The following is a 16,949-nucleotide window of genomic DNA, read 5'->3' on the forward strand; positions in this document are numbered from 1 at the left end:
CACGCGATCGTTTAAAGTCAGACTGCTGACTTTAACAGTCTTAAAGTCAGCAGTCTGATGATGAGGAGTACAAAAAAACAAAAAGCAGATTTCACTTCCTGCATGTGCTTAAGTGAGATCATTGCAAATACTTCAAAGAACAACACAGCATATGGTGACACAAATTCACACCTTACAAAATGACTGCTGGTTTTTACACAACGTATGAGAGAGTTTATTATTATCGTTTTCATAAATATTATTATTTGTTTCTTCCTCTTCTTGGTCTCACTGTCGAAGATTCTACACTTACAGCACAATTTAGCACAAACGTTTTCTATTCTGATGCTTACCATGAACTTCAGGAGGTCAACTGGACCTCATGTGCATGTCTAAATGCTCCGAGTTGCTGCCACGTGATTGGCTGATTAGATATTTGCGTTCATGTGCAGTTGAAAAGGCATGTTTTGTTCTTTTTATATGAGGAGTAAGTGTATACTCATGCTCTCTTTTAATAACATGCTATATGTTAAAATATGAAATCTCCAAATTATTTGATTCTACATGAAAAAACCCATTATTTTTAAATTACTGAACTATTATTCCCAGGTAATTCTTGATGCAGTGGCAAAAACATTTATTTTTACATCTAGAAGACTCGTCGTGTCTTTATTCTTTTTTTTTAAAGATTAATTTAATTTTACGAGATGAAGTCGCTTGTTGCTGCTTTTCCTGAAATGTCCTTCCCCAGATAAAGAGTTGTTTTGTTTGTTTCTTCTTTTTTTTTCAGATATACTTCTTTAAAAAATCTATAATACTAATCTGTATAAACAACAGTAATTAGAAAGCTTAACTTGATCAACTTTCCCTGAATATTCTAACTGTTTATGAAATCCACCTCCACTAATGGTCGTCTATATGACATCATGCTGCTGTTTTATGAATGTGAACAACTACCTCCATCTCAAAGAACTTTTGATCTTCTTTCTTTTCATCACTGTTTACAGAATTTCTCATTGCAATAACAATAAGAAACAAACAAACATGTTAATAACAAAACTTCTTCTCAAAAGGAATAATGTACTTCTCCAGTGTGACAATCCACTTGATGACCTTCTTTGACATAAGTTCAATATCTGCAGTATCATTTATTGTCTTCATAAAGCTATAATACAAAATGAGGATAAGAGATGATTGGATGCCTGACTCCAATCAGCTCCATTGGCAAACAATGACAAATACAAGGAACCACAACATAATACAACAAACAAAAGAACAATATCAGGCTAAACATCAGAGAGCAATGTGGAAGTAGAGAGAATTACAATTCACACATGCAGCTATTTCAGATCTTCTTTTGTACAAAGATATACTCGGAAATTGTTGTATGCTATTTTTGATGTGCTTCTATGAAATTGCAAGGTCATAAAAAAGAAGAAGAAGAAAGTTACACATTGAAATAAACAGCAGGTTCAGTTTAACAGACCAGCAAGTTTAGTTCCGCTTGAGGAAGGAAGGGCATTAAAAAGTGAGATACTCGAGATTCTGTAAAGCAGCCAGCACAGCTAACAGGTTAATTTTATAAGTAGGCAGCATTTACATTTAGAATTTGATAATTAGAGTCGAAGGTAATTAATATACTGTAAATTGGCAGTGCTAACACACATTAAAGGCATTGAAGAAGTAATGAGTACATTTAAAATCTAACAGTCAGGGGAAGAAATTACTGTAAGTTCAAAGGTGTACAAACACATTTCGAAGGTGCCACACAGGTGAAGAACACTGTGGTATTTGTCAGATAGAAGTGACCAAATGAATGAAAAAAGTATGAGACACGGTCTGCAGTAATAACAGGGTGAAACATTCATGTAAAAATACTTACAACTGCCCTCCACCTCCTACAGTTTAAAGGAGGAGGTGATTTCAGAGCCCCTGGACATAACTGAGCTCCTCCTGAATGAGCTGTCTGTCAGATCTCTGCTGTAACCAGGCATCAACTTTTTCAGCAGCTGCAAGGCTCGTCTCATAAACCTCTCTCCCACAAAAGCATAAATGATGGGATTCAGACAGCAGTGAGTGTAAGCTAAGGCCTCGGTCACTGTTATAGACAGCTTTACATTTTTGTACCAGGTTTCATCATCAGGGATTATTTCTCTTTCCTGAAGGAACTCCAGGAAAAGGGAAATGTTATATGGAGCCCACAACAAGAAAAATACAACCACTATACAGATGATCAGCTTGACGATGCGGTGCTTCTTTGCAGTCCTCATGTTTATCAGCCTGGGGATGATCCTGGAGTAGCAACCTACCATCACCAGCACGGGAATCACAAGACCCAGCACATTTGTGGTGAACAGGTTGTAACGCTCCCAGACTTTGCTCTCCTTAGGATAGTCACATCCAAACTCCTGGTACTCCTCTGTTTCCTGTATGAAGATAAAATCCGGCAGAGACACAAACAAGCTCAGCATCCAAACGAGCACGGTCAGAATGATGGCTGCCTTCTTTGTGCGATAACGTGCAACCCTGTGAGCGTACATGATGATCATGTAGCGGTCCAGCGTCATGACAACCATGAAGAAGATGCTGCTGAAGAAGCCAATGTGGTGAGAGCCAGAGATCAAACGGCACATGAAGTCTCCAAAAGTCCACTGGCCGACCCTGGTATTGTGAGAGAAGAAAGGCAGCATGAAGACGAAGAGGAGGTCAGAGAGAGCCAGGTTGAAGAGGCAGATGTCTGTCAGGTTGCTCTGATTGCGATGCTTCACCAGGACACACACCACTAGTCCGTTACCTTTGGAAGAAAATATACAATAAGTGTAAATGTCACACTGTTACATATTCTTTCTGTCTCTTTCTCTCTGTCGGTCTCATGTTGTTGTGTTGCACATAAACACACCTGCATACAGAGTTTAGGCCTAAAACGTGCTTTCTGTTCCCATAAGGGACAACAGGTCCCTGCAATGTGTAAATACAATATAATCCCCACAATATAGACACAAGAAGACGCACGTACCTATGAAGCCCAGGATGAAAACCAAACTGTAGAGAGTGGCAAGAAACGCTTGGCTGAATTCCTGTACATCGGTGGCTGGAGCATAGTCTCCATAATCAAAATCACTGTAATTGCCGTAATTGTCTTCTGTGTCATTATATTCTGCTGAGAGAGAGAGAGAGTAGGTATTTATTATTTATTTATTTTATTCTTTTATTTCTCATCACAAGCAGTGAAAATTAATAGCTACAGTGTATTAGTGTAGACACATGGTCATGGTAGAGGTGAGTACAGTTTTAGACTAAAACAAAAGGTTAGTTTGTCTTCCCCCCCCAGAAATTAAAAGAGCTGGAGTTTACAATATTCATGTCCATGTTTATTGTTTAATTCCGTCGCCCACTAAAACACCTTAAATGCGATTAATCAAGATTAATTAACTACAAAACCTCTAATTCATTAAAATATATGTATATACACTCAACAAAAATATAAACGCAACACCTTTGTTACTGCTCCCATTCCCCATGGGATGGACGTAGAGACCTAAAATTCATTCCAGATACACAATATAACCATCCCTCCCAAACAGTGGTCACAAATCAGTCCAAATGTGTGGTAGTGGGCACATCTGCTATATTGAGATAATCCATCCCACCTCACAGGTGTGCCACATCAGGATGCTGATCTGACATCATGAGTAGTGCACAGGTGTACCTCAGACTGCCCACAACAAAAGGCCACCCTGGAATGTGCAGTTTTGTCTCACAGCAAAATGCCACAGATGCCACAAGCAATGAGGGAGCGTGCAATTGGCATGCTGACAGCAGGAATGTCAACCAGATCTGTCGCCCGTGCATTGAATGTTCATTTCTCAACCATAAGCCGTCTCCACAGGCGTTTCAGAGAATATGGCAGCACATTCAACCGGCCTCACAACCGCAGACCTCGTGTAACCACACCAGCCCAGGACCTCCACATCCAGCAGGTTCACCTCCAAGATCGTCTGAGACCAGCCACCCAGACAGCTGCTGGAAAAATTGGTTTGCACAACCAAACAATTTCTGCACAAACTGTCAGAAACCGTCTCAGGGACGCTCAACTGCATGCCCATCGTCCTCATCGGGATCTTGACCTGACTCCAGCTCGTCGCCGTAACAGACTTGAGCATGTTCGGGATGTGCTTGACCGGCGTATACGACAGCGTGTACCAGTTCCCACGAATACCCAACAACCTCGCACAGCCATTGAAGTGGAGTGGACCAACATTCCACAGGCCACAATTGACAATCTGATAGACTCCATGCGACGATGTGTTGCACTGCATGAGGCAAATGGTGGTCACACCAGATACTGACCGGTTCTGGGTCCCCAGACCCCCAATAGCGCAAAAAACTGCACATTCCAGGGTGGCCTTTTGTTGTGGGCAGTCTGAGGTACTGAGTGCACTACTCATGATGTCAGATCAGCATCCTGATGTGGCACACCTGTGAGGTGGGATGGATTATCTCAATATAGCAGATGTGCCCACTACCACACATTTGGACTGATTTGTGACCACTGTTTGGGAGGGATGGTTATATTGTGTATCTGGAATGAATTTTAGGTCTCTACGTCCATCCCATGGGGAATGGGAGCAGTAACAAAGGTGTTGCGTTTATATTTTTGTTGAGTGTATATCATGTCCCACCCCTAATAAATTGTGATACAATTTTAAATTACAGCATTTGAATTTCTACTATGTACAGCCTTAACAGATTTAACACATTATAAACATGTATTTTCAAGAACTCTGAAAAATGCTAAACTTTAAATATATAACATTTTTGTATTACTTTTAAAAGATATTTACCTGCCATGGTGATATCTCAGTGATGTCTCAGGTGAGGTCAGGAATTACTCTTCAACGCTTCTTGTTTTTCGTGTTTTATTGATGTGATCTCTTTAGGTGTGCAGGGATTAACTAACAGTCTTAAAGTCAGCAGTCTGATAACGAGGAGCACAAAAAAAGAAATATAGATTTCACTTCCTGCATGTGCTTAAGTGAGATCATGACAAATACTTCAAAGAACAACACAGAATATGGTAACATAAATTCTCACCTTTACAAAATGACTGCTGGTTTTTACATAACATATGAGAGAGTTTATTATTGTCATTTTCGCTACTATTATTATTTGTTTCTTCCTCTTCTTGGTCTCACTGTTGTACATCAGTGCACATCATCGATTCTACACTCATGAGACACTTTAGTAGTATGTCTTGCACGTATTGGTTTGGACCAACTTTTGTCTTCAGAACTACTCTAATTCTACACAGCATTGATTAAACAAGCTGCTAAAAACATTCCTTTGAGATACTGGTTCATGTTGATGTGATAGTATCACACGGCGGCTGTAAATTTGTTGGCTGCACATTCAGAACCTCCTACCACATCCCAAAGCTCTTCAGTTGGATTAAGACTGTGGTGACTGTGGAGCCCATTTGGGCACAGCGAACTTATTGTCAGATTAAAAAAGAGTTTCAGATGTTTGGACTCTGTGACATGGTGTGTTATCCTGCTGGAAGCAACCATCAGAAGATCGGAACACTGTGATCATGAAGAGATGCACAGGGAGATGCACCATTCTGCCAAATTCTGACTCTACCATTCAATTTTAGGAGCAGAAGTTGAGATTAATATGAACTGATGACATTTTCCAATCTTCAGTTGTCCGAATTATGTGGTGCAAACTGCATCCTCATTTTCTTGTTCTTATCTGAGGAGTGGCATCCAGTGGTCTTAAGCTGGTGTAGCTTATCTACTCAAAGCATGTTTTACATTACATTCTTTCTATATATTTTGGTGTAACAAGTTATTATTTTAGTTACTGTTGCAATCATTTTAGCTGAAAGATGACTGACCATTTTCATCCAGATCACAAAATATTGTATTTAGTGATTTTCTGTAAAACTGTGTCATGGTCCTGAGTCTGATGACTCAGTGTTTTGTGTTTGTTAATATTATCTTATGTTCTTATTTATTCTGGTTATGTCTTCTGTTTGGATTTGCTAGTTTTTAGGTTTTGGTTTTGTATTCCCTCTGTTCCTGTTCAGTCAGTTCTGAGTCTGTGTCTCTGCATGTGTGTTGAGTTTCCTGTTTTACTTTGAAGGTCTGTGTCTTATGTCAGTGTATTCAGTTTTGTGTGCTCCTCCGTCTTTTCTATGTAATCAGTGTCAGCTGTGTCTCCCAGCTGTTTCCTCTTAGTCCTGTTCACCTCTTGTATATAGTATCTGTGTTTTCCCTTGCTCGTCGAACTGTCGTCCATCATTCTACACTGTGTGTCCCCTCTGCCAGCTTGCCTACCTGTTTAGTTTTTTGTATTCTCAGTTTAGCTACTTTTCTGTTTTGTCTGAAATCCAGCAATAAAGCTGAGTGTTTTTGAGTTTACATTTCCCTCCATAAGTCCTGTTTGGCACTGTAGCAATCAGAATTATTGTCTGAAGGCAGATCATTATGGCTTTGCCATGGTCCAATTCATTGATCTTTATTATTATTCTTTCTTTATTTATATGGTCAATATCAGCCAGAATATATCAGATTTTATTATTTTAAAAGTAAAGGAAAAAAATACAGTTTGCAATAAAATTAGAACATTGTAATAAAAGGTCACTTACGACCAACAATGTACCTTTAATGGTGCAACCTGCCTGCAATGTCACAATCACCTCATAACTCGCTCTCACCAAAAGAAAACAGGTGCCCCTTTTTAAAAAACCAAATCCACCCCAGATAAATACAACCCCACAGGGGCATTGGTACCGCTGTAATCAAGTTATCTGACAGCACTGAGCAGCTCCTTCAGTGGCAGGCTGCGGCACCCATGATATGGAACAGAGAGATTTCGCAGGTCTTTCCTTCCAGCTGCTGTCAGATTCTACAACATGGTCTCTGCAGATGACCACACATGTGCAGAAGGAGACACACGCACACACATCGCATACACAATTGCAGTTTTTCCTACCACAACAAAGCATTTTATTCTATTTTGTACTGTCATTTATTCTATTTTGTACAAGTATGTTATTATGTTTTATCTTATCCTATTCCATTGTATTTTTTTTACTGCTCTTAACTCTCTGCTGTGACCAAAAAAAAAATGTAAACTGTATCTTATCTTACACACAGCCAGAGATGGGCAGTAACGCGTTACTGTAATCTGATTACTTTTTTCAAGTAATGAGTAAAGTAAGGGATCACTATTGCAAAAACGGTAAGTAGATTACAGTTACTTTCCCGTAGGAACGCTGCGTTACTGCGTTACTAAAACCGTGATTTTTTGCGAGAATGTCTCACGACAGTGACGTAAGCGAGTGCGCCGTTAGTGACAACAGCTGTGTGCAGATCAACAATGGATCACATATCGATTGTGGGAGAGAATATGAGCGTGCAGCGTTTAAAGCGTGGAAGTACTGACCTTACTTTCAGTTTGATTCCATAAAACGTGACAAAAACATTAGCATCCATCGTGCGTGGGAAGAAAACTTCTTTTTACAGCGAAAAAAAAACCCCTAAACTTCCAAGCAAGCACCGAGTGCGCAACGACGTAATGGGAAATTCACAGAGAAATTCGCGGATTCTTCAACTGACCGCGGCACACCTACACCAGGGTAAACCTCCGCCTACCGCAGTCCTGCTTTACAGGTGAAAATAGAGCAACAGGACCGCTGAGTCTTTGACTTTATTTATTTTCTGCTGTGTTTTACTTGCATCTATTTGAAAGACTGAGTGTAAACACAAACAATATTTTATTTTATGTGCTGAAATGTGCAGAAAATAGGTTTAAATGTTAAACAAATTTATTCAAGTCAGAGAATGTAGCATATAATTAAATTTTTGCTTGATGCATAAAGTTAAAAGATTAAAACGGATAAAACAAGTTTAAAAAAAGAGACTTTTCCATTTGATTAAATTTTGTATGATGGATTATGTAGAAAAAGTAGAATTGGGCTGAAAGATCTATCGCTTTATCACCTCTTCAGGTTGTAAATCGTGTTTTTAAAAAGTAACTAAGTAAGTAAGTAATTAATTACTTTTGAAAATAAGTAATCAGTAAAATAACGGGATTACTTTTTTGGGGAAGTAATCAGTAATTAGTTACTGATTACTTTTTTCAAGTAACTTGACCAACACTGCACACAGCAAATCATGTTCACCATGAGCACCTATGAAAGACTTAATTTCCATATGGTGTGTGCCCAAGTTAAAACAGGAATTGCACATTGCCTGACTAATACTGCACCTTGCCAAGTGAACATAAAAAGCAAACCCAAATGCAAAAAAAAAAAAGTTTTGAAATGCGAATCTTACTTCTCCTGAATGAGGTGCTGTACCAGGCACCAACTATTTCAGCACCTGCAAGGCTCGTCTCATGAACTTCTCTCCCACAAAAGCATATATGATTGGATTCAGACAGCAGTGAGTGTAAGCTAAGGCTTCAGTCACTGCTACTGACAGCAATAAATTTTTGTCCCATGTTTCATCATTGAGGATTATTCCACTTTCCTGAAGAAACTCCAGGAAAAGGGAAATGTTATATGGAGTCCAGAGCAAGAAAAATAAAACCACTATACAGATGATCAGCTTGACGATGTGGTGCTTCTTCGCGGTCCTCATACTCACCAGCCTGGGGATCAGTGTTGGTCAAGTTACTTGAAAAAAGTAATCAGTAACTAATTACTGATTACTTCCCCAAAAAAGTAATCCCATTACTTTACTGATTACTTATTTTCAAAAGTAATTAATTACTTAGTTACTTTTTAAAAACACGGTTTACAACCTGAATAGGTGATAAAGCGATAGATCTTTCAGCCCAATTCTACTTTTTCTACATAATCCATCATACAAAATTTAATCAAATGGAAAAGTCTCTTTTTTTTTTTAACTTGTTTTATCAGTTTTAATCTTTTAACTTTATGCATCAAGCAAAAATTTAATTATATGCTACATTCTCTGACTTGAATAAATTTGTTTAACATTTAAACCTATTTTCTGCACATTTCAGCACATAAAATAAAATATTGTTTGTGTTTACACTCAGTCTTTCAAATAGATGCAAGTAAAACACAGCAGAAAATAAATAAAGTCAAAGACTCAGCGGTCCTGTTGCTCTATTTTCACCTGTAAAGCAGGACTGCGGTAGGCGGAGGTTTACCCTGGTGCAGGTGTGCCGCGGTCAGTTGAAGAATCCGCGAGTTTCTCTGTGAATTTCCCATTACGTCGTTGCGCACTTGGTGCTTGCTTGGAAGTTTAGCGGGGGGTTTTTCGCTGTAAAAAGAAGTTTTCTCCCCACGCACGATGGACGCTAATGTTTTTGTCACTTTTTATGGAATCAAACTGAAAGTAAGGTCAGTACTTCCACGCTTTAAACGCTGCACGCTCATACTCTCTCCCACAATTGATATGTGATCCATTGTTGATCTGCACACAGCTGTTGTCACTAACGGCGCACTCGCTTACGTCACTGTCGTGAGACATTCTCGCAAAAAATCACGGTTTTAGTAACGCAGTAACGCAGCGTTCCTACGGGAAAGTAACAGTAATCTAATTACCGTTTTTGCAATAGTAATCCCTTACTTTACTCGTTACTTGAAAAAAAGTAATCAGATTACAGTAACGCGTTACAAGTAACGCGTTACTGCCCATCTCTGCTGGGGATGATCCTAAAGTAGCAACCTACCATCACCAGCAAGGGAATAACGTGACCCAGCACTTTTCTCTCCTTGGGATAGTCACATCCAAACTTCTGGGACTCTTTTGTTTCCTGTGTGAAGATAAAATCCGGCAGAGAGACAAACAAGCTCAGCATCCAAACGAGCACGGTCAGAATGATGGCTGCCCTCTTTGTACGATAACGTGCAACCCTGTGAGCGTGCACGATGATCATGTAGCGGTCCAGCGTCATGACAACCATGAAGAAGATGCTGCTGAAGAAGCCAATGTGGTGAGAGCCGGAGATCAAACGGCACATGAAGTCTCCAGAAGTCCACTGGCCGACCCTGGCATAGAGAGAGTAGAAAGGCAGCTTGAAGAAGAAGAGGAGGTCAGAGAGAGCCAGGTTGAAGAGGCAGATGTCTGTCAGGTTGCACTAATTGCGATGCTTCACCAGGACACACAACTAGTCCATTACTTTTGTGAGAAAAGATGCAATAAGTGTACCTGTCACACTGTTACATATTCTTTCTGTCTCTTTCTCTCTGTTGTTCACATGTTGTTATTTTGCAATTCATTAATTTTAGTTAGTATAAAAAACATTACAGTAAAGAACATTACAAACAAACAAACAGTCTGGAGTTTACATTACTTTTTTTCACCTTTTATCACATGCAGATTTCTTAGTATGTTGTAAGGTGCAACTTAAACAAGCTTTCCACTTCCCCCATTGTCTATCATATTTACATCCCATCGGTCTAATATTGTATGTAATTAGTTCCATCTCTGAGATGCCTTCTACATTCCTAATCCAATCTTGTTGAGTGGGAGGGTCTGGTTGTGGCCAGTTCTTTGTGATTGCTTTCTTTGTTGCGGCTAGAATTATTTTTACTAGATACATGTCCTCCTTCTTTACCAGATCCTTTATGTTTCCAAGGTACATAATTTGGCAGGTGTTTGGGAGTGCATAACCAAGAATATTATCCATGTTCATTTTGAGATCTTCCCAGTACTTTTTTTTTTTTTTTTATGCACTTCCAAAATACGTGTGAATGATCAGCTTCCGTTTCTCCACACGACCCCCAACAGCTCTGTGGACTTGAGATCCGTTTGCTTTTAATTTGGGGTGTTATGAAAAAACGGGTCAGATTTGTCCAGCAAAATTCCCTTCACAACGGCGAATTTGTTGAACTGTGTTGTGTTTCACACATACTGAGCCATTCTTTCTCTGTTATATTTATGGTCAGTTCAGTTTCCCATTTCTTTTTAAGGTAACAGGTTGTATCCTGTCTACCTTCTTCTAATGATCTGTAAAAGGTGGGAATTGGTTTGAATTGTTTTTGTTCATAGCAATTGTTCACTAGTCTGATTATACCCAATGGTTTTTTAAACCAGTTGGTCTTTATTTGTTTTGTGCTGTAATCCCTTACTTGCAGGTATCTAAAAAAAGTCTCTATTTTCCAATTTGTATTTATTTTTTAGTTGTTGGAAACTCATTAGTGTTCCATTTTTCATTAGTGTACAAACTGCTGTAATCCCTTTTAATTTCCATTGCTTAAACGTTTGGTCCCATTGTCCCGGTTTAAATTTTTTAATCTTGTCTGAATCATCCATCCATTCGCTTCCGCTTCTCCTTTTCAGGGTCGCGGGGGGCGCTGGAGCCTATCCCAGCTGTCATAGGGCGAGAGGCGGGGTACGCTCTGGACAGGTCGCCAGTCTGTCACAGAGCCAACACACAGGGACAGACAACCATTCGCACTCACATTCATTCACACATTCACACCTAGTGGCAATTTAGATTATCCAATTAACCTATCCCCATAAGCTGCATGTCTTTGGACTTGTCTGAATCATTTCAGTAAAAATAATTTTTCCTTTAACTGGCATTTTTCTATTACTGTGTGCCATATTTCTAATGTAAATTTCAAAATTTGGTTCATTCTACTTCTATAAGTGGTCATTAGTTGTTTGTCAGAGATAAAAATTTGCATTTTGTTTCCCTCGATTTCTCTCTCAATTTCTTTTGCCTCATACTCTGGTCTACGCCAACAAACAAGGGGTCTAAATTGAGCTGCATAAAAGTATTCCCTTAGATTGGGCAAAGCCATCCCTCCCTTACACTTCGGGAGTTGCAGTGTTGTTGTCCTTGTTCTTGGCTTTTTCCCATCCCATAAAAACCTCGTGACCATTTTTTCCCATATCTTATATTTACTTTGAGGTATAGGAAGTGGGAGTGACTGGTCCAAGTACAGTAATCTTGGGAGAATGTTTATCTTTATTATTTGGATTCTAGAGTAGGAATTTGTAGGTATTGTTGACCACCGTTCTAATTCTTTTTTTATGTTACCTTCCACCTGATTGCAGTTTGTCTCAAACATAGCGGATGATAGTCATTTTGTCAAGGTTATGCCCAAATATTTCATGGTGTTCAAGTGCCACTTTAGTTTATATTTGTCTCTAATCTTTTGATAAGGTGAATAGTTAAATGATAGAATTTGTGTTTTGGATACATTAATTGTGTAGCCCGATAGATTTTCGTAAGTATGGAATAATTGCATCAGAATTGGAAAGCATTTGTCAGAATCTCGTAAGAAAACAATGATATCATCAGCAAATAATCCAATAAGATGTTTTTGTTCAGCTAGAGTAACTTCCTCCAAATTTGGGTGTTGCTGCACTTCTTGCGCTAGTGGCTCAGCATGTAACGCAAAAAGGGTTGGTGAGGTAACTGGACTGACCTGGCGTGCCTAAACGTATAGTGAGGGTGTGCTGTGTGCTCAGACACAGTGTGCGCACAGGAGGATGTGCGGAAGTGCTTCAGGAAGGTGAACGCACGCAAAGCTACTGGTCCGGACGGGATTCCCGGCCGCGTCCTCAGGTCATGCGCGGCTCAGCTGGCTGGAGTGTTCACGCACATCTTCAACCTTTCCCTCTCTCTGTCTGTAGTCCCAGCCTGCTTCAAAATGGCCACCATCGTCCCTGTACCCAAATCCTCCACCATCTCCTCATTGAACGACTGGCGACCTGTAGCCCTGACCCCCATCGTAAGCAAATGCTTCGAGAAGCTGGTCAGGGACTTCATCTGCTCTGCACTACCCGACTCACTGGACCCTCTACAGTTTGCATACCGCCACAACAGGTCCACTGATGATGCCATAGCCCTGACACTACACACTGCCCTGTCACACCTGGAGAAGAGAGACACGTATGTGAGGATGCTGTTTGTAGATTACAGCTCAGCATTCAATACCATCGTTCCCTCGAAGCTGGACAGGAAACTGCAGGATCTAGGACTGAGCAGCTCCCTCTGCAGCTGGATCCTTAGCTTCCTGTCTGACAGACGCCAGGTGGTCAGACTGGGCAGCATCACCTCATCCCCCATCACACTGAACACTGGTGCTCCACAGGGGTGTGTACTGAGCCCTCTCCTGTACTCACTCTACACCTACGACTGCACAGCCACTAACAGCTCCAACATCATTGTGAAGTTTGCGGACGACACTACAGTGGTGGGTCTTATCACCAACGGTGATGAGACGGCTTACAGGGAGGAGGTCAGCGCCCTGACCCACTGGTGTCAAGACAACCATCTCACCCTCAACGTCGCAAAGACAAAGGAGTTGATAGTGGACTTCCGGAGGTGCAGAGAAGTACACCCCCCCCATCACCATCAACGGCGCTGCTGTGGAGAGAGTGAGCAGCTTCCGGTTCCTTGGAGTACATCTGGCTGAGGATCTTACGTGGTCAGTACACACAAACAAAACAGTGAAGAAGGCGCAGCAGCACCTCTTCTTTCTCAGGAGACTGAAAAGATTCGGCATGAGCCCCCGCATCCTCAGGACCTTCTATCACTGTGCCATTGAGAGCATCCTCACTGGATGCATCACCACCTGGTATGGCAACAGCACCGCCTACAACTGCAAAGCTCTCCAGCGAGTAGTGCGGTGCTCTGAACGGATAATTGGAGGTGAGCTTCCCTCCCTCCAAGACATCTACAGGAAGCGGTGCCTGAGGAAAGCGGGGAGGATCATCAAGGACTCCAGTCACCCCAGCCATAAACTGTTCAGACTACTTCCATCAGGAAGGAGGTTCTGCAGCATCCGGTCCCGTACCAGCAGACTGAGAGACAGCTTCTTCCATCAGGCCATCAGACTGCTGAACACGTCATAGACACCTCAGCTTCACTACTGGAACTTCAACATTATGCACTCCACACTGTATATAAATGCCACTTGTTTTGCACATATTCAACTCTGTATATTTTATATATTTTATTATTATTATTATTATTTATTTTATTTTATTTTTTTTTACTATTTAATTTGTAAAAATGTGTACACACACACACACACACACACACGTAGGAAAATATTTAGTATACACATCCAGAAATGCATACACTATTATATATTGTACATATATTTATTAGTTTCAGGTTGGCCATTCTTGTATTTTGCTCGTTTGTGTTGTTGTGTTTGCACATCTCTGTTGCTTGTGGGGCTCGCACACAAGAATTTCACTCGCATGTGCTGTGCCAGTGTGCCTGCACATGTGATGTGACAATAAAAGTGATTTGATTTGATTTGATTTGCTGGGAATGCCTAGCAGAGGCCCCAGTTTGCGAGATCTTCGACGCACACCTCCGGCAGATCTTCAGCAGTATTCAGAAGGAGACTGGGAATATTGAGTCGGGATGGACCATGTTCAGCATCTCCATTGCCGAAGCCACTGCACTGAGCTGTGGTTAGGTTCATCTGCAGTACGGGGGCCCCACAGGGAACGGTCCTGGCTCCGTTCCTCTTCACCATCTACACTGCAGACTTCTCCCACAACTCCACCCAGTGCTTCCTGCAGAAGTTCTCTTATAGTGATGGGATTTCCGGCTCTTTTTAGAGATCCGGCTCTTTCGGTTCAGCTCACTAAAAAGAGCCGGCTCTTTCGGCTCCGAACCGGCTCTTCAGGTTGTTTTGTTGCTTTAATTTATTTATTATTAACAATATTATAAAATTATGCACAAAAGGAATTACTAACGTAAAAAAAAGTGGTTTTATATATATATGTTTATATATAAATATATGCGGTGGTCCCTAGAGACAAAACACGTACAAACTCCAAGACACATTTCTAGCATGAACTGAACTTCCAAAGCAGAGCTACTAGATCACTTAAATTACACAATTGAAAGCATATGTGTATTCTTTGTGTATTTATACACAGGCACTCATATATATTCAAATAATTTTAAAAAAATGTTCATTTACCGGTTATTACCACACACCAAATCCGGTCGTTGGTACTTGCTGGCTTGTGTAGCCACTCGGTATAAGTTCAACACTGCCCCTAGCATCCTGGAGCACTTCTGTTGTCTTTTGTACGTGTTTTGAGTTTTTATGTGCTTCTGAGTTTTTACGTGTTTTGGAGTTTGTACGTCTTTTTACGTGTTTTGGAGTTTTTACGTGTTTTGGAGTTTGTACATGCTTCAGAGTTCGTACATGATTTGAAGTTTGTATGTGCTTTGTCTCTAGGGGCCACTGTAAATATACTTTTATTTATTCACTCCATATAAAATATAATAAATAAATCATATAATACAAAAATCAACTATTCACATTTCAACTTTTAAGTATTTAAATTTTCAGCTTTTTCCTTTTACAAATTTAAAGTGAAACAACACAAAACACTGCAAACCACAACACAATTAAATATAAATTAAAATATGAAAACAAAAAGAAACATGCACATTATCTGTCATATGGGCCTGCATGAATAAACTTGATGAATCCTTTATCATCTGCAACCGAAAATAGTTGTCGATGATTACTATACCTTTCTAATGTGACGTTGTTGTCCCTGGCTCTCTTTCTCTCTCTCCCCCTCTGGATCTGTTCCTGTGTTACTGAGTGTAATTACCGCCCCTCCCCCCTCTGCCCAGCGTAAAGCACAAGGCTCGCTTGCTGAGTGAAGCAGAAAAAAAGTGCGAGAGAGAGGCTGAGAGAAAAAAAAAAAAGAAAACCCACGTGACGGCTCGCGATAAGGAGCCGGCTCTAAGAGCCATTTCGTTCGCGAACGACCCATCACTATTCTCTTATGACTCTGCAATAGTCGGCCTCATCACTGATGGGGACGACAAGGAGTACAGAGGACTGACCAAAGACTTTGTGGACTGGTGCCAGCTGAACTAAATCGTAAATGGGCTGTATTTGTATAACGCAGTGGTCCCCAACCCCCGGGCCTCGGACCGGTACCAGTCCGTGAGTCGTTTGGTACCGGCCCGGTACCAAACGCTGTTCTCCACAGAACCATCCAAGGTGTACTCTCAGTGGCAAGTGAACAATACGGAACAATACTGGAAGAGCATATGGGAGAAGGACGCAACCCATAACGGCAATGCTCAGTGGCTAGTGGATCTATGGCTAGTGGATGTATTTTTACTCAGTTGTATATAGTATTTGTATTTGTATTCTATTTTTATCTTATTGTATATTTATTTTATTTTATTCTACTGTATATAGTATTTTATTTTATTCTATTCTGTACAGTTGTGTACTGTATTTATTCTTATTGTATTCTCATTTTTGCCTCATAACTTTTGCACTGTCCACTTCCTGCTGTGACAAAACAAATTTCCCACATGTGGGACTAATAAAGGTTATCTTATCTTATCTTATCTGAGGACAAACCACAGCAACCTCCCTGAACAGAGTCCAGTAACCATCACAGTGGCAGATATCCAAGGAAGTGTCTCCAGTATGAAGAGTTGGACAGCACTAGGCCCCTACATGGTTCACACCTACTGGCAGGACCCTCAAGCTTCCAGGCCTCTGGTAGAGGACCCAAGCTTGAAGAATTGACTGCCCGCAGGGGCGAGCGGGGAATTTTATATATATATATACTTTGTATTACTGTTCAAAGATATTTACCTGACATGGTCATATAGCAGTGATGTCGTTTTAAATCAGGTGAAGTCAGGAATTATAATTCAAGGCTTCTCCTTTTTGTTTTTTTTATTGATGTGATCTCTTTAGATGTGCAGAGATTGACTGTCTTAAAGTCAGCAGTCTGATAACGAGAAGCACAAAAAAGAGGAAATGCAGATTTAATTTTCACTGTCACTACAGATTTTGTCAATGCAGTAACATTCTCACTGCAAATATATTCTCAGAATGAACAATGCACTTCTCCAACATGACAATCCAATTTATGACCTTCATTTGATGTAAGTTCAAGATTTGCATTATCATTTATTGTTTCAAGAAAACAAAATCGGGATAAGAAATGAATGGATGT

General features: G+C 40.4%; 3 protein-coding genes across 5 annotated transcripts in view; 1 reads left to right on the top strand and 2 right to left on the bottom strand.

Annotated features, from left to right (window-relative positions):
- On the bottom strand, positions 1 to 7,801 carry LOC309717938 (C-C chemokine receptor type 1-like). The gene is given in 4 exon segments (XM_082552876.1): positions 1 to 1,959; positions 1,962 to 2,773; positions 2,996 to 3,139; positions 4,824 to 7,801. Coding segments are annotated over 4 exon segments (1,020 nt in total). The 5' UTR covers positions 4,831 to 7,801; the 3' UTR covers positions 1 to 1,902.
- Positions 1 to 16,949, top strand: part of LOC309717939 (uncharacterized protein) — a 34,012-nt gene that overhangs the window by 5,346 nt on the left and 11,717 nt on the right. Inside the window, exon 3 of one of the 3 annotated variants that reach the window (XR_014279846.1) lies at positions 2,145 to 2,216. The exons of 1 other annotated variant lie outside the window; for it this stretch is intronic. The gene's annotated coding sequence lies outside the window, so the exon portion shown is untranslated. Of the gene's footprint in view, positions 1 to 1,883; positions 1,971 to 2,144; positions 2,217 to 16,949 lie in introns of those variants that run through there. One more of the 3 variants, XR_014279847.1, reaches the window with a different exon arrangement.
- LOC309717968 (C-C chemokine receptor type 3-like) lies at positions 8,355 to 16,589 on the bottom strand (the record flags this gene model as incomplete). Its single annotated transcript, XM_082552909.1, has 4 exons — positions 8,355 to 8,637; positions 9,650 to 10,009; positions 15,489 to 15,558; positions 16,583 to 16,589. The coding sequence occupies 4 exons, from the start codon at positions 16,587 to 16,589 to the stop codon at positions 8,355 to 8,357; spliced, it is 720 nt and encodes a 239-aa protein (XP_082409035.1).

Source organism: Aulonocara stuartgranti (assembly GCF_965226115.1).
Source record: "Aulonocara stuartgranti genome assembly, chromosome: 11".
Taxonomy (NCBI): domain Eukaryota; kingdom Metazoa; phylum Chordata; class Actinopteri; order Cichliformes; family Cichlidae; genus Aulonocara; species Aulonocara stuartgranti.